General features: G+C 40.1%; 1 protein-coding gene across 4 annotated transcripts in view; it reads left to right on the forward strand.

Annotated features, from left to right (window-relative positions):
• The window catches only part of drp2 (dystrophin related protein 2), a 149,599-nt gene that overhangs the window by 110,592 nt on the left and 21,538 nt on the right, over positions 1-17,469 (forward strand). For all 4 annotated transcript variants that reach the window (XM_069170601.1, XM_069170598.1, XM_069170600.1 and 1 more), the window contains exons 7-14: positions 956-1,102; positions 5,773-5,851; positions 7,454-7,514; positions 9,688-9,749; positions 10,276-10,350; positions 11,841-12,042; positions 14,865-14,950; positions 16,916-17,073. In XM_069170601.1, coding sequence (XP_069026702.1) covers positions 956-1,102; positions 5,773-5,851; positions 7,454-7,514; positions 9,688-9,749; positions 10,276-10,350; positions 11,841-12,042; positions 14,865-14,950; positions 16,916-17,073 — 870 coding nt within the window. The remainder of the gene's footprint in view (positions 1-955; positions 1,103-5,772; positions 5,852-7,453; positions 7,515-9,687; positions 9,750-10,275; positions 10,351-11,840; positions 12,043-14,864; positions 14,951-16,915; positions 17,074-17,469) is intronic.

The following is a 17,469-nucleotide window of genomic DNA, read 5'->3' on the forward strand; positions in this document are numbered from 1 at the left end:
AACATAAAACCTCAGTTAGATTTTTGCAACATTTATATTTGAATATTATTTCGTTTTGCTGGAGCTGAATATTTTTACGTGAAATCATATCCAGTATTAGAAATAACTGTTGGAAAGAAAATCAGAGTTGTCATCCATAAGAGATGTGATTTCAGGCAGTCCTCAGGCTGAGTTTGCTGAAGTTTATGTCATGCCATCACAGCTTACTACTTCTGAATTCTGCTTTGTACCTTTCACTTCCACTTTTTATCTTTGTTTCTACTGTGTACTGTCAAAAGATGACATCAGTGCTCAAAAGTAATTGTGAGAACGACATGCAACTCAGTAAAACATATTCGTTACAATCATGCCTTCTTTATTTCGGGTGTCTTTGTTATCTATTTTTAGATATAAATTCTCTCCAGCAGTTGCTTTGTCAAGTTTGTAAACAACAACAAAAACATCTTCAGCAAAAGTTTTCACACACAGCATAAAAATAATAAAGAGAATACATACACCCTGCTTTTCAAAATGACTGGGACACTGGCATCAGTAAAAGGGAAAATGTATGCACACATAAAAAGCTTGCATACCCCATTATTTCTATGGTGTATCCTTTGTTTTATGAATGCCCTGTTTTCCCTCATTATGTACACATATAATCTACAATGTACCAAGGCTAGAGTGATTTCAATATCGTTATACATTTTTTTCCCTTTGATTTTTGGTCTTTAATACATGGCTTTCAAAAACTGAGCTGAAAGCTGTAACATATCAAGTTTCAATTGATTTTTTTTCTTATTTCATTAATTTGAGTGGCGTTGGCTCAGACTGGATGTTTCTGGGCTGCGCTCTCACGCCTGACATTTTTATTCTATTTATTCTATTTTATATTTCATCTGTTTTCTCTTTCTCCACTGCTCTCTTTTCCATCCACATACCTCTGCCCCCTCTGCTTGTCTTGTTCCCCATGTAGTTATTTAAGGAGGAGCTGACCCAGGTGAAGGAGGGAATGAAGCACATCAATGATCTGGCCCACCAGCTGGCAATCTCTGATGTCCATTTGTCGATGGAGAATGCTCGCGCCCTGGAGCACCTCAACAGCAGATGGAAAGTGCTTCAGGTAGAATTCACCGCCGGGCCCGTGTTGCCTGTTTGACATTGTCAGCAGCAGCTTCTCTAGAAGTCAGGTTAGAGAAGGGCCTAAGAGAGCGATTCCATGTGTAATATTTGGAGCTGTAAACTGCTCTGCCGGCTTCCAACAGTTTCACGTTCTTCACATCTTTTTGAGCTGTGAAGGACAATGGCGTGTTTTTAGGAGGTTGATAAAGGGCCATATGTGTGATACATTTTTGAAACAGTTTAACATGGAGGTTAGAGGACTTTTGCAGGATTGATAGATCAGTGATGTCTGACTTTTGCAGTTTTTGTAAGTCTGACACCATCGACTTGTTTTTTCTTACTACAAATCGTGCATATTTAAAGAATATAGTTCAACAGTTTAAAAAATATTGTTTTTGCTTGGCTCTGTAGACAAATTAGATTAGATACCACTGGTACTGTGGAGGGAGCTAGGCTAGATGACTAATGTTAACTTCTAGTCTTTATGCTTAGCTAGGGCAGTCGCCTCCTGGCTCTGACTATGTGAGATCGGTAATGATCTCCTTATCGAACTCTCCGAAATTAAAGGAAATAAGAACATTTTTGAAAATGCTGAACTATTTCTGTAATGATTTTAATTCATGCTATGCAGTTTCAGATTTAGTTTTCTTTCTGTTTCAGGCAGTCATTGGTCTCCAGTGATTTTATTTTTCACGGCATGAAAATCAATTTATGGAGAGCGTGAATTATCAGTGAATGAGGGTTGGGTTTGCATTGAAAGTGTGAAAACATGGTCAAAAATAGCTTTAATGCAGTAGTCTCAGTATGAATATTTTTTTCTAACGGCTGTTGTTTCTTGGTTTCTTTGTTGTTGTTGTTGTTTTTTTTTGTAAAGGAACGTAGTTCAAGTAAATGATAAAATCCTGTAGGAAATCATTTAGATGGCACTCATTAGTTGGTATAACTACTGAATTTATTTAGAATCAGACCAGGGCATTGTCTCCCAAAAGCATCTTAACACTAAGATGATTGTAAAATCCAACTTATGAACCTTAAGCTTAAGCTTAAGAGCTGTTTCCCAGAAGCACTGTAACTGAAGACTGAAGACGAAACGACTGTAGATGAATGAGTGCCTCTTCCTACTCAGTCGTGGGAGGATAAGAGCATCTTAAGAAGCTCTGGAACTAACAGAATCCACAAAAGTTGTTCTTGTCTTTGTTCATTTTTAAGATTATACTTTTATTATTAACACTGATGTTCTTTGTTAAGTGATGTTTGATGTAAAATAGATCATATTTAAATTAGAAAATAAGAAAATAAAATGAAACTAACAAAAAATTAACAGATTAATTTGTGAAATTGCTTTGCCAGTTTGTGTCTTCATTATCATTGTTTCGCAGCTAAAATATCTGATACAGAAATAATGACAGTGTGACATTCACAATAGATGACATGCATATTTAGAAAACTTAGAAGGTGCTTATTATGTATAATGTGAGTTTAAGAGCAGCGTTTGCATTGAGCAGCAGTTAAATCATTACAAGTTTATTTTCTTATACCTCACATTATGCTCCATTTTCAAATCGAGGTGAAAAACATGTCTTTGAATCGTTCAAGGCATTTACACTATGTAAGTATATTTATTGTACAGCATAGTGTAAATGTATTCAGCATCATGCTCAGAGCCATGGAGAGCTGACATTAAGAGGCTGTTAACGGTGTGCGTATGCACTCCCTTAAGTGCTGTTTTCTAAAATGTGTGTAGAAAATGAAGAGCATTTGAAGAAATGGTCTTTGGTACTTTTACACATCGTAAACTGGACAGTTAAAGAGAGAAATACACTCACAGGGCGCTTCTTCAGGAACACCTTGTTTTCTAGGCACACTTTGGGTCTGAATCCACAGACTATCTGAGTGTTGCTGCTGGCCATGTGCATCTCTTTATGACCACTCTTTACCATTCTATAATGACTCCATTTAGCATAACAATGCACCATGTTACACGGCAAAAATGATCTATAACTGGTTTCATGAACCTGACAATGAGTTCAGTGGCCTCCACAGTCAACAGATCTGAATCTGATAGGACACCTTGGGGATGTGGTAGAACAGTAGACTGCCACCTTGAACGTGCAGCTGACAAATCTCCAAAAATTATGTAATGCAATCATGTCAACACAAAGCAGAATCTCACAAATGTTACCAACATTTTGGGGAAGCCATGCCACCTGATAGAGGCTGTCTGAGAGCAAACGTAGGCTATAGTCAGTACTCTTACGATACTCCTAATAAAGTGCTTTGTTTCCACTGAACGTACATCAGTGAAACGGAATGATGAAAATTAAATTAATCAATATCTGAACCTATGCACTTACATGAAGAGGGCAATTCTTCATAGAATTTGAAGCACATACTCTTAAAGTCTTTTAGAAATTTCAAGAATAAAGTGCCTTGGATTCACTGGACTGAGCCTGACCCTCCCTCACTGCTTTACTGAATGTATGGCTCCTACAAGCAGAACATAACCCACTGAGCCTTCATGTTATAGCATCCCGTCCCCATTAGATAACCTTCAAGACATCTTCTCCACAGCCTGTCATGGTGCTTTAATTGCCGATCCAGCCTCTCCTCTCCTCTCCTCTCCTCTCCTCTCCTCTCCTCTCCTCTTGCTCTCCTCTTACTCTCTCTTTCTCTCTCCTCTGAACATGATGATTTTAATGTCTCTTGAACAATTTTTAGAAATTAATTTCCTCTATCCACTTTGCCATATACAGGCTTCAAATTGCAGATTTCAAATTGCCTCTGTGGCTCAGAAATAGTCAAGACTGAAACATTTCATCAAGAGAATGGAACAAAACAGAGCAGATGAATGTTTTTCCATGCTCTCTGCTTTGACAGCACCAAATATAGTCGATTGCTTAAACCTTTCTCCTCCAAGGAAAACCGATTGAATTGTTTACAGCAAATAATCAGCAGCCTCCTGTTTTAATTAAGATATCTGAAAGGTTTTCTTTCGTGTGACGCACAGATGACACAGAGGAAAGTTTAATGAAAGATTGTTAAAAAAAATGTACATAGGTAGATATTTCCAGTAACATGTCTCAAACCTGCAACATACTTTAAAAAGGGTTGCTGCAGTCCCATGTATTTTAGGAAAGGAATATTGGGACTGATTACTAATTATTTTTCAAAGAGATCTACAAAGAAAGTACAGAAACGGAGGCGTATCTTCATAAATAAATCATTTTACAGGACAATTTCTGCTAAATCTTTGATGTACTGTGTGCTGAAGTAGGTAGTGTCCTTTGGTCGTTGATTCAGGCAGTAAGTAAAAGCTTCTTATCCTGCCTGATGATCAATATGTTAAAAAGGCTCTTAGTTGTCACCAGCAGATATTCCTCTCCCAGATCTTGGATTTCAATCCCATTTTTCTTGTGATATCAATAGAGCCCGTGTGACATATGAAGAGACAGGTGTTCCAAATGGTTTGAGAGAAAATTACGTCAGCCTTTTTTGAGCTGCTTTGCTTGCACCGCAGCTGATCTGCCATCTCTACTCATCCACATTATTAATTTCGATGCAATAAACAGCACAGACATGGCATCTTGACAGAAAAAAGAAAGCAGAATAAAGAAACCTTTTTTATTTGTCTCCCTCCCTGTGTCCCATTTCTCTCTTAATTAAAATGATAAATGCTAAATCCCAGCAGCATCCTGTGTCCTGTTGATTTTGGCTGTTCTGACGCTCGCACAAATGTATCTCCAAATTTGATTTGCTAATATTTGTCGATCATGGATAATTTAGTCATTCGTCTTCCTTATGGCAGCCCAAATTGTCTGTACAACAAATAGATTGTACAACAGAGCACAGTTGGCACTAACATCTCCACGGCACATTGACGATGCTCTATATTAGTCGAAACCAATTTAAATCATGTTCAAGATATTTTATTTTTTTTCTCAAGTGAGGGAGCGATGTTTGTACAGAAATGCTAACTTAATATGTCTTTCTTTACACATTATGACCCATTGCCTGTGCTTCTCTTTCAAGTCTAAGGGCCCCTCACGCTTTCTCTTTTCTCTCTTTATCTGTCACTCTACCACGCAGTGAGTGGATTTACCTCCCATTGTTTGAGGACGCACTTCAACATCCAGCTGACAATGACTCATGTGCCAAATCCAATACATTTCAAATAAACCAGGATTACGCAGACTAAATCCCATTTGGTGGGAAACATAACTGATGTGAAATGTTTTTTACAAAGGCGACGGCAAACTTAATTTTGTCAATTCAGTCTCCATGGTTATTGAAGCAGCACATGCGAGGCTCTGCAAACCGTCTCTTTCTCTCTCATTTCATCGTCTCCTCCTCCAACACTCCTGCACACTGACACCGCAACCAGGAAGCGGTGTCCTCATTTCAACAAAATATATTATTTTGTAATCTCTGTCTTCATTTCCTACCTGCTGTTCTTCAAAGGCTTCCAAAGTCCTTCAAGAGGGGCAGCAGAGAAAAAAGACATAATTTATATTCGGCAGTTAACTAATGGAAGGAAAGCAGGTGGTCCGTGCATATCTATTGTGGGGATTTGTGGTGGAGGGGGGACGAACAGCATGATTCCCTTTGATTTAACTTTGCATGTGTGTGTGTGTGTGTGTGTGTGTGTGTGTGTGTGTTTATGTGTGTCCTCAGGGCTCCATAGAGGAGAGACTGAAGCAGCTCCAGGATGCACACAGAGACTTTGGACCTGGATCGCAGCACTTCCTCTCCAGTAAGAGTCCTCTTCTGCTATTTGAAGTTGGTGCCTCATGTCGGGCCAATCTGTGCCATGCTGTGCCAAGGCACTGTCTCAGGGTGTGTGTGTGTGTGTGTATGTGTGTGTGAGGGGGGCGGGTGGTTAGGTGTATTACAGTTTAGCTGTGATAAGGCTATAAACTGCTGTGTTTGTGTGTGTATTTGGGTTAGAGGTGGAGCTGGTAGGCCGTGTTCGTCTGCCCTCATCAGCTCCAGCACACTGTTGCGAAGAGCCTCCCCAGTGATGCTCATCACAACAGTCATTGCTCTCATTTGAGCAGAGATACATATTTGTGAATTCTGTCTCTTCTTTTACCTGCTGCTCTTCAAAGGCTACTGAGCGATAGCAGAGGGGCTGAAAAAAGGGATTTACTCTACCTAGTTTAAACTGATAGAGTGAAAAAAAGCTGTATGTTGCAGGGCTCCCCTGTGTGAGTGTATCTGAAGTGGTGGTGTGTGCTTGTGTGTTTCCAGTGTCCTCACCAGCCCCATCCAGATTTACTGCTGTCACGCTGGATCAGAGATGCCACACTGGGGCTTATATAGCACTACTCCAGTGCCAGCTCAGCCCACTGCGCCCTGCAGAAACGTCTGGGTTTACGTCCGTGTGACTTTTATGCACCAACATGCCCATAATTCAGCTTGTTGTTTCATATTACATGGAGCACATATGTACATCTGGTGCTTATGGCTCAATGGAATGTAACTGAGTACTTTTACCCCTAATGTATTAGGAGTTTCTAGCAGTCCCACTAAAGAAAGATTTTTCTTCTGGATTACTGAAATAGTTTAATTTCAATAACAGTGTGATGTTCAAAGAAGTAAAACACTACCCATAAAGCAAAGATTGCAGAAAAATAAAATTAAATCAATAGATACAAGTTTGTGTAGTAGAACTTTTTTTTTTCATCTCACAGCTTCACAAATTTATTTTGTGATAAACTAATTATGTAATATATACTAATCTGTCAATCACAATACTTTTCTTTAGTCAGGTGTTGAATACAGGACTTCTACTTATAGCAGAGGATTTTTATATTATTGCTACTTTTATGTAAGTTAAGTATCAGAGTACATGTTCCACATCCAGATTTCAAAGACTACCTCAGTCTCTGTGTGTGCATATGTCACATATACAGAGGAACAACATGCGAGTCTGCACTGTGCTCCATCATAATACAATAATGGAACGTCACAGTGTGTGTCTGTGTGTACAGCTGCATGTATACCATTGTATCACTGTGTTGCTGTGCAGTCTGTCCTCTCTGATTCTCAGTTGAACCCCTCTGTGGTTTAGTCCGGAGGCCGGTTGAAATGCTCCAGTCACCCCGTCTCACTGACTCCTCTACCTCCCATATTCTATTAGGCCGTGCCAAACAAACCAACACTCTGTGGAAACCCACCACAATAGACTTGTCTCTTTGGCTTTACTGCGCCAGTTGTACAGCAAAGCAGCTCTTTTAAGAAGGTCTGAATGGACACGGTGTCTGGACATGCTGTCAGGGACATTGTGCACAATGGCTTTTCATGCATGACATGCCTATTTTGAAATTGATTGTGTCTCTCTGTGTTTGCACAGGTTCCGTGCAGATACCATGGGAGCGTGCCATCTCCCCGAACAAAGTGCCCTACTACATCAAGTAGGTGCAGCTTCAAGTTCAGTGTTTGCATTGTTGGAGTAAATGTACTTTTTTCATGGTCAATTAAGTGGCTGGATTGAAGTGGAGGAATTTGTTATTTTCTAGACAAATCGATATGACCAGAGCTGCATAGACGGTGTGCAGTTTTACCTTTTGTACAATGTCTTAACTCACACTACATGTTTTCATGTACCACTTAATCAACTCACAGGTCGTCATAATACAATAATGGAACATGGCTGCTCACAGCAATGCTAGAAAAGAAAGAAAGGAAGAATTGCTTTTGGATGTTTCCTCTTTGCTTGTGGAGATTATTTTGGAGTGACCAAACAGTGGTGACTGATTTATCTGCTCCTATTACGTCAACAAGAAAGATGCAAAACTTGCACTTGATAGTGTTTTGTCAGGTCAATCACAGAAAATACTTTTCTTCAACTCAGCTTACAATTTTAGCATGGCCCATGTCATTCACACTTGTCACTGTTTTTGTGGCGCAGAAGTGAGACGTTTTTGTTTTTTCAACTGGAAACAAAGGCCATTCTTTTAGGCCAACACCAGGCTTTGTTTTAATCACTGAATAAATCAGAAATGTCGGCATTAAGAGGTCTTCATGTAGCTCTATGCTTTTTAAGCAGATCCAGTAAAAAACACCTTTGACTGCAACATCCAACCTGAGCCTAGAAGATGGCCAGATGCATTGTGTTTTTTGGTTGTTAATCCATCCTCCCATCCATCTGTCCATCCATCCTAGGCTCACAAAAACAACTGGAGGGAATTTCTTCAAATTTGTCACAAACGTTCACTTGTTCACTGGACAAGGATCAGCTAATACAATGTTGGTGGTCAAAGGTCAGAGTCACTGTGAACTTACAACTGTTCCATATTCATAAACATATTTCAGGAGCACCTTGACTCTAGACAAACATGAATATAAACTGTAACATGACTGGTTACCAGAGGCATACAAGCGTGAGACAATAATTCTAGTTTTATAACAACTCCTGTTGAAATACCATGTACTCTGGCCTTAAATATGTTTTAAATTGTTTTAATGTATGGGGGAATTCTCCTGACAACAATTATGTCTTTCTCACTGAGATCATGTGTGATTTGTACAAGCAAATCAAACAACGTAGATAAGAATAAACCTTTACTGTCCTCATGTTGAGAATATATCTCTTCATATTTTCAGAGATCTTTCCATTGCCCAAACCTTTAAGTTGATAAATATTAAATGATTCAGAAAGAAACTCTTTCTGTTTGAATCCTGTGTGCCTGAGCACTCATCTATTTTTTCTCTTTATCTCATCAATACTAGTTACCTTTAGAGTTCTTCTGTTAATCAGTGTACCGTGAATGTAGTTATGTTTATACAGGATGGTGTATTATATGTGCAGGTTTCTTACTGTGCAAGTGTTTATACAGTTTGTTCCTCTACAGGTTCATCAAAACTAGACATGTATTTATTCTGTTAATCATTTGCAACACGACCTCATGGGTCTTGTTTTAGTCTGATAGTCAGTTCTTTATGGGCTATATTCCTGTTCCGATGGGGATGGGAGTAGTATCTGAGTACCACTCCACTGGCTACCAATCAATGAGCACTCGCATAGGTAAAACGATGAGTGCTCCCTTAAAAGGCCCCTGGGTCTCGGCACGTCCTGCTTTGTGATTTCTCATGTATTTTGCTGCACTTGTCTGTTTCATTGGATGTATTTTGTTAATGGTTCATATTCTGAAAGTTCCCGTAGAGCTAGTCGTAGGATCGGAACATGGTGTAATTGCATGTTTTTGATGTGGATATGACTTCGATTTTTATGTTGTATTTATGAGGGAAGCCCTTTAAGTTACTGTCAGAATATCTCCAACAGAGCAGTAGTGTGATGTAACTTCAGCACCTAAATGTGTAACCTTTATCGTGTTTGACGCACGTCTGCACTTTCCAGGCCTAAAAATGTTTGGCTTATTTCATGGTCACCCTATTTACCCCTATCAAATGTCTTTATCTCTCACTTTTAGCTCTCCTTTTACTGATTGCTACCTACCTGCGTTTCTCTGCTCCCGTGACTCATTTGTACTCCACTTTTACCTTAATCTTTTTAACCTGAAAATGTGCACCCCAGTTCTTGTCTACTTCATGAAATCTTCTGCCTTTGTTTCATTTTTCCGTCAGCCATCAGGCCCAGACGACATGCTGGGATCATCCAAAGATGACAGAACTCTACCAGGCGCTGGGTGAGTTAAGGAGACAATTAAAGCACCCTCATGCTCATTCACCCAGGACCCCCACTGGGCTGCAGCAGCACCAGTAGCATGGCACCACTGGGCTTCTTCTTTCAAGGCCCTGCCACACAGCTCATTAGGGAACTTGTATTTCAAACACCTTAGGGACTACATCGCTACTGTCATTAACCTACGAGGCCCAATTTGTCAGCACTGTGATTGCTTTTGCGCAGCCCTTTAATTAATTGTGATTAAACGACATCATGAGCTTTACTCTTAATCTGATCTGACATGGGGAGCTTGCAGGGGAGACAGTGATGCTGTTGCACATGCCCAGCTGGACAAACACATGCATGTGCACAGACACATACACTGATAATATTAGTAATAGAGTAAACTACTAATGACTTCTACAGCGGTGTGATTAACAGGGGGACAGATAGTGCTGTCTAATTTATTGATAGCAGGGAGTGGTGCTGGATGGGTTTGTTCTCTCATCTCTCTAATCTCTTTCTATCTGTCTTTTCCTTTCCATTAGCGGATATGAACAACATCAAGTTCTCAGCGTACAGAACAGCCATGAAGCTGCGACGAGTTCAGAAGGCTCTGAGATGTACGTACAGTGTTTCATTGATGGTATTTTCTGTCTGTAGTGCTGGAATGGCAGGTTAGGTGTTATGCCGTTATCCCACACCATCAGTAATCCACTATGGAAAGCTCTATTCGAGAATGAGATATAACGATTAGCTTTGGCATATTTCTTTATTCAGTTGTCGAAATTATCTTCTTTCCTTTCCACCCTACGTGGAAAGTAGTTGAATGTATTATCTGCATTCCCCACCAGTATTGGTTTTGAAATCAAGCAATCAAAAGCATTGATTCATTTAAGAGCCACTAGAACTACTCAACGACCGGACTTCTTCCTCATTTTCATCACCGCCTGGATCGTTAGCATGCGTGATAATTAGCTATTAATTGGTCCATTTGAGTCACAAAATAGAAGGCAATTAGTTTTTGCTGCATGGTTGAAGCTTGATAGTTTGCCCCGTTTGGGTCACTACTTTCAACATGGCCTTTTCTTTCTTTTTTTTCTCTTTCTCTCCCATTTTTCCTCCTTCACATCTCATTGATTTTCCAACCTCTGCATTGCTCGAACTCCCTCTGACCCCAGATCAGCTTATATTTGTCCCTGCAAGTGGCCAATTTCGCACATTTTCTTACTCATGTTCAACCTATTTCTTTTTCTACTTTCTCTTCCAACCTTCCTCCAACCTTCTCTCCTTTCCACGTCCCAAATGGCTGTAATAAAAACTCAGCATGCACAGACCACTTTGAAAAACCACTTTCAGTGACCCTCCCACTTTCTTCTTCTTGCCCGCTCTCTTATCTCACCCTCCTCCGGTCTGCTCGTTGATATTGTTACAGAATTTAATTGCCAGACAGGCTTGACAACTGCAAAATTTCCACTCTTTCTCCCTGGTCGTGTTGTGAATGATGGAGCCGTGCTGTATAAGAGCCCATCAGAAATACATTTTTGGTGATTTACTCCCAACCCTGAGAACACTCCTGATATCTCCTCTCTCTGTTCTACCTTATTATCATGCTATCCAATTACACCTGGCATCAACGGACACCCTTTTAGCTGCACTCCCAGGGATGGACCATCAAATTAGTTTAGAAGAACAAAATCAAATTTGTGTCACTGCTCTTGAAACATCTGGTGGAGCTTAAGTGGGCAAAAAGGGTGAATAAGCACTGCTGTCGCCCGTGCTCTCATTTGCTGAAGTGAGGATGATGATTGTGCTGTGTGTGTCTGTGTCTTTGTGTGCGAAAGTCAATGTGAACTCATGTACAGATAAAACGTAGGTGTTTAGGCTTCAGCACATCCATATGCATGTTTTGGCAAATTAACTATACAAAAATATAAAAATTCACATACCATTCACACAAAATGTATCATATCAGAAAAATACATGCCAAAGTGTTACAATAAAAAAGATTTTAGAGCATGTTCTAAAAATATGCACTAAAATAAATACCATTTTTGAGTGCACAAGTAAACAAAGATGAATTTTCCAGATATCTTTGTTCCTGTCTGTTTAGTGGATTTAGTGGCGCTGAGCAGCCTTGTGGAGGTGTTTCGGGAGCAAGACCTGCAGCAGGGAGAGCATGTGATGGATGTGGTGGAGGTGATTCATGGCCTGACAGCTCTGTACGAGAGGCTGGAGGAGGAGAGGTCCATCCTGGTCAACATTCCACTTTGTGTTGATATGTGTCTCAACTGGCTGCTTAACGTCTATGACAGGTGGGTAAAACGGGGTGAGACGTTTCTGACTAGACAAAAAGTGAAGTAATTATTAAAACCTACTTGTTTTATAAGTTGCATCAGGTATTTTGTTTAAGCAACACAGCGTTCATATACCATTGGCTAATCAGGTTAGTGTCTACATATCCAGCAGACACTTTAGAGTGTGATTCTTGCCAACTGAGAAATTCAAGGAAAATGTTGATTTGCCTTTTAGCTCATAACCACCACCTGAGAAAAGTATGTCATAAACGTTCTTTTTAAGTGCACTGTATTTTTGCTGATTTTACTCAGCGGAGGGCATCAACCAAAAAGCCTATGTATATGTCCTGGATGGCTGCTTAAAGAAAAATTGTGCCAAAATGATGCATTAAAGTCTGTTTTAAGTTCCTGGGGAGTCGAAACTGCAAATGTAAAAACATTTTTAGAAATCCTTTTCTGAGTCTGGGGTAGAAGAGGTAGAAAGCAGTGAACTTACCAGACCTCTGTAGCTTGCTCCTCATCTCTGCTTGCGGTTATTGGCTTGAGGCACTAATAGCAGAATCTCCAACCTAACTGTCAGAGGGCAAGTTGCCTTGCGGGTAATGGAGGTGCCCGGTTTTGACAAGCAAGAAGAATGAATGGAGGAAAAAAGATGATATTACTGCAGTGCAGTGTTACATCAGTGCAGTAAGTGACACACTCGCTTCAATCATATAATGCTCATAAAATTTCACATTACAGCGACAGTTCAGGAGATTTTATATCAATGCGAGGCTTATATGGGCAAAGTTCCAACAGTGCAATATCAGTATTCCTACATTATTGCTTGTAGCTGCCACCAGCTGCACTGAGCACAATGTTGCTGAGGAGCGTCGCTGTCTGTCAGTCAGGTATAAATTTAGATTTGATATGGCCGATTGAGTTTAATGGGATTTAACTACAGTACACTGTTGGCTTTGTTTTTTTTGTTTTTTTATTGTAAATCTGGGCTGGTATCTTCCCTTTGGTGGATTCGTACTTATATTTTCTTAATGTCTGATGTGATACTTAATGAGCATTAAATCTCTCCAGGGACAAATGGGTTTGTCATTTAAGTAGCCAGCCATGACCATAATGCACAGTACAACAGTCCTGTATTCTTTTTAGAAATGTTGCAGAACCAGGTGTAATTCTCACCGGGTGTAGCACTGCTAAGGACTCTTTCACATTACTCTCGGTCATTAGAGTTAGGCTTATTTAAAGTAAATAAACACAGACACACAATGCATATCCTTTCACCACTTGTAATATCATAAACTATAAATTACCATACAAGCTGTGTATAACTATTCCTCATAGTCAAAGGACAGCAGTGTGTTGCAGATTGCTGTAACCAGTTCAATGGCTTGTTCTTCAGACATCTGTAAAAAGTCACATTGTGGCTACAGCTCCAATAACAATGTCCAGGCAGAGGGCCAGTCATCCCTTCAGAGACACAGCAGACACAAATCCTCTTTGACACCAACACTCACCCATCTTTGTTCCTGATTGACTATTTTGTGCTGTCTCCAAAGAGAACACACGGCACACAGACAGAAATATAGGAGCAACCCCACGAGTGCTCTAAATTCGGTCGGTAGCTCTTAACTACTCGCTGGTAATGAGGGACAATCAGAGACTTTACCCTCCGCATAAATTTCAGTAATTGCTTTTTGTTTTCCAATAAATAGCAGCAGGGAATGTGAATGAGGTGTGAGTATGTTTGTGTGCCCATTTTTTGTATGCGTTTGTGCCAGTGAAAGTGTATTACAGTGTATCGCAGCGTGTGTGTGTCCTCTCGAGACGTGTCACACAAGCAGGGTGTGCAGGAGTGATGTGTCCCCTGAGGAGCAGTGCTGGGGTGCATATTGAAGATGGCATGCGGCACACAGCAGAAAGTGTGTGTGAAAGGTCCTGACAGCCAGTCATCCCCATGTGCTCTCGAGCTCCTTTGCACCCACTCCAGCCCTGAGTCTAATAAGGAAAGGACTGCGACTCTCTCCTTCTGACTTATCCTGGGTCTCCATGTGTAATTCTGTTGACCTGACTCTAATGATCCTGGTCTGAGTAATTTCTCACCACCCCGTGTGTCAGTGAATTAAAAGGAACCGGGCCCCCCTACTGTGTCCCGGTTTTCAAACACATTAAAAGCAAATTCTATGTTCTGGGAATTAAACACACTCTTTGATTCAATTTCATACTTTTTTGATCTGATGTTCTCCGATAAATGTGATGTTCTTGATTTCTCACTTAACGATTCAAATGGTAAGTTGATAAGCCTGGTTCCTTCCAGTGCCGCTCAGCTCGGCACTAAATTCTTCCAATCTGTGTTGGCACTAGAGCCGAGAACAGTGATGGTGTGTTTGCCCCTCAAATCCAATTGTTCCATAGTAACCTCCACATATTCACTTATTTTATTTCAAGCTGAAAAAAAGCTTGTGTGGGCTATTTATTCAGCGGGGGGACAGCACTTTTGAGCTTCACGAGTAATGGATATGTGTGTGAGTTATGTGCATGTTTGTAAGTGACATTGTGGTGTATATGAGCTTAGTATTGCTCTTCTGGGCATAAACCCACAGACACAACACTTCATGAAGTCCTTGTAGTGTGTTTAGTTTTTCTGAACATGCTCTAATACAATTTCACGTTACTGCACTGACCTGTACTGTACTGCTTTGACCTGTGTAATTCTTCCACACTTTGTCCCTCCCAGCTGGGCTCAAGCAACATGTGAATATATCATTAGGGCCTAGTACACCATGAATTGAGATAATTCACCGTTAAAAAATTTCAACCCTACAACTTATTTTTCTTCCATCTAGTGCTCGAAATGGCAAAATGCGAGTTCTCAGCTTCAAGAGTGGATTGGTGAGCTTGTGCAGTGCAGACGTCCAAGAGAAGTACAAATGTAAGTCTGATGCCCTCTCTTGTGCCTAATGCATCTCCTCAACTGCAAACAATGAGCCAAAACAAAACTGCCCTGATTGCTAGTATTACGTAAAGACTTCCACTTAGTCTAATGGAGGAAATGACTCTGCTACCATAATGGAGGAAGCTTTCTTTACTCGAACACGAGGGGCCTTAAAAGTATTGCTTGCCAAAGACACCATTCAAGCACACTTTCTTTCAATGGCTCTCACTCACTTTTTTTTTTACTAGTCAACTAGCAAAGAGCTCAGGCACTCCCTTCATCCTCTTTCAATTGTAAATTATGTTGTAATATTTTATTAGTACACCGCTCACGTCTGAGATATGTTTTTTACTGTTCTATTGTAGCCTCAGTTTACAAGTGAACCTGTAAGTATAGGTAAATTGGAGAGTCAGTGAGACCAGGAACAGCTTGTAGTTGATACAGGATCTTAGACAACATTCCCAAAAGCCATGCCAGGATTATTCATGCTTGGCACACCATCTGTGTTAGGTCTAAGACTGGTCCCTGAGGTGAGTCAGCCTTCTATTTCAGGGTTCAGGTAGACACGTGGTGGCCGTAACAGTCTGTCATTTAGCTGACTGGTCTTGTTTTTTGCCAGCTCCAGACATCACTAGACTAATATTTGCAAATAAATCTGAGGCATTTCCATCAGCCTGCTTTGAGATGCAGATGGTGGGACTTTATTCCATTATCGTCAATGTTTGGCAAGAGATTTTGGGAAAGGAATATACTTTTTAATACTGTTTCAGTAAGTAGTTTAATTACTTATTGTTATAGTAACAGTATTTTTTTTTGTTTCTACTTGCTTTTATTTAACATTCACCTCTTTGCAGATATCAACATATACTGCTTACTTTTCGGTCACTGGTTTCTCCTTCTACCTTCTAATTTTTACATCAGAAATGTTTTCAGTCCTCTTAATTTCATTGAATACAGTTGAGGGGAGATAAAGTTTATGCATTTGCAGAATCTGACTTTATTTTCTAGCTGATCCAACAATTCCAAACTGAAATATCTCAGCAATGATCCTATAATTTGTGGTTTGAGCAACAAAATCCAGCAATACAATCATCTCACTACAGCAGGTTGCAACATTGCAAGCTGCATGTTTAAGACATAATTGAGCCATATACTGTAATAGTGTCTCCATAAAACATGTCCCAAACTGCTCTCTATCAAACAGCTCAGTGTGAACATTTAAAATGTCAAACACACCTCAGTTCTGGTTATGGGGGCTATATAGAGGCAGCTGTTTAACATGCAGGTGTTAAAGCCGAGCTTTGTCCCTGTGGGGTTGAATAAGAACACGGAGAGTAGGATACATTGGCTGCTTATACAGTACTCTCATTGTGCAGCAGCCTCACATGCCTGTCATCATTCATCTCTTCAGTGACAGGCAGACTCTCAGCTAGCTTGGTAAAGGCCTCATTCAAAACCTGGCAAGAGTCTACTTATGCAACTCTTTCATCTCCAAGCTGACTAGCCAGGCCACTAATACTGATTCTGTTCTGTCTGTATGTCACTAAAGTGAATTTTATTATGGAGTATTTTAGTTGAGCTTTATGTCAGGAATTTGAGGCTCATTGTTAAAAAAAAATAGATGATAAATGATATGATATGCAACAGAACTGCAAAATCTCTTATTGAAGTTACTATTCTGAAGAGAAAGCGCAATATTTTCTAACTTGTGATGCTTGCACTTGCGATTTAATTCACAATTTAAATTTCAAAAAGCCTTGATGATGTAGCAATAAATACAAATGCCCTTAATCAACAGATGTGGAAGTGTAAAAACATGCATGCAGATGTGATGATAATGCACATGCAAATAGCTGTTTTTCATGCATACTAACACAGTGCACAATTTATGCTGTTACACTCACAGGCGTATAATCAGATTAGTTACTGCATAATTGATTGATAACAGTGTATGTTTTGCAGACTTATTCCGCCAGGTGTCTGGTCCAGGAGGTTTGACAGACCAGCGTCACCTCAGCCTGCTGCTCCACGAAGCCATCCAGATCCCCCGCCAGCTGGGTGAAGTTGCTGCTTTCGGCGGAAGCAACGTGGAGCCAAGTGTTCGTAGCTGCTTCCGCATGGTGAGGACACATGTACACAACGCCTAAACACATCTGCAGAGAGGCAAGAGAGTGTGCAGTTTTCTATGCACACAATCAACTAGGTATAAGAGCATCTGTCAGAAATATATTGTTAGTGTACCTCACCTTACCTTTCTTAACTACGGCAGCTGTAATGTTTATATGCTTATTAGTGTTCCAATGTCCTTGTTAGACCAACATATTGACAGACTGTAAGAGTAGTTCTAGTTTCAGTGCTTGCTTCAATGTGAAATTTGAAGGCCACCTTGAAAATCTACTTATTTATGGTATAATTATGTGAAAGCTGCTAATCTATTAATGAATGTGAAGGAAAATAATGACTGACCTTCAGTTAATTAGAGCAGAACTTGCCAAGACTGTAATAAAATATAGAAA

This window comes from Embiotoca jacksoni, unplaced genomic scaffold (assembly GCF_022577435.1).
Source record: "Embiotoca jacksoni isolate LCO1_2020_lvr unplaced genomic scaffold, fEmbJac1.0.p SCAF_5, whole genome shotgun sequence".
Classification (NCBI taxonomy): Eukaryota; Metazoa; Chordata; class Actinopteri; family Embiotocidae; genus Embiotoca; species Embiotoca jacksoni.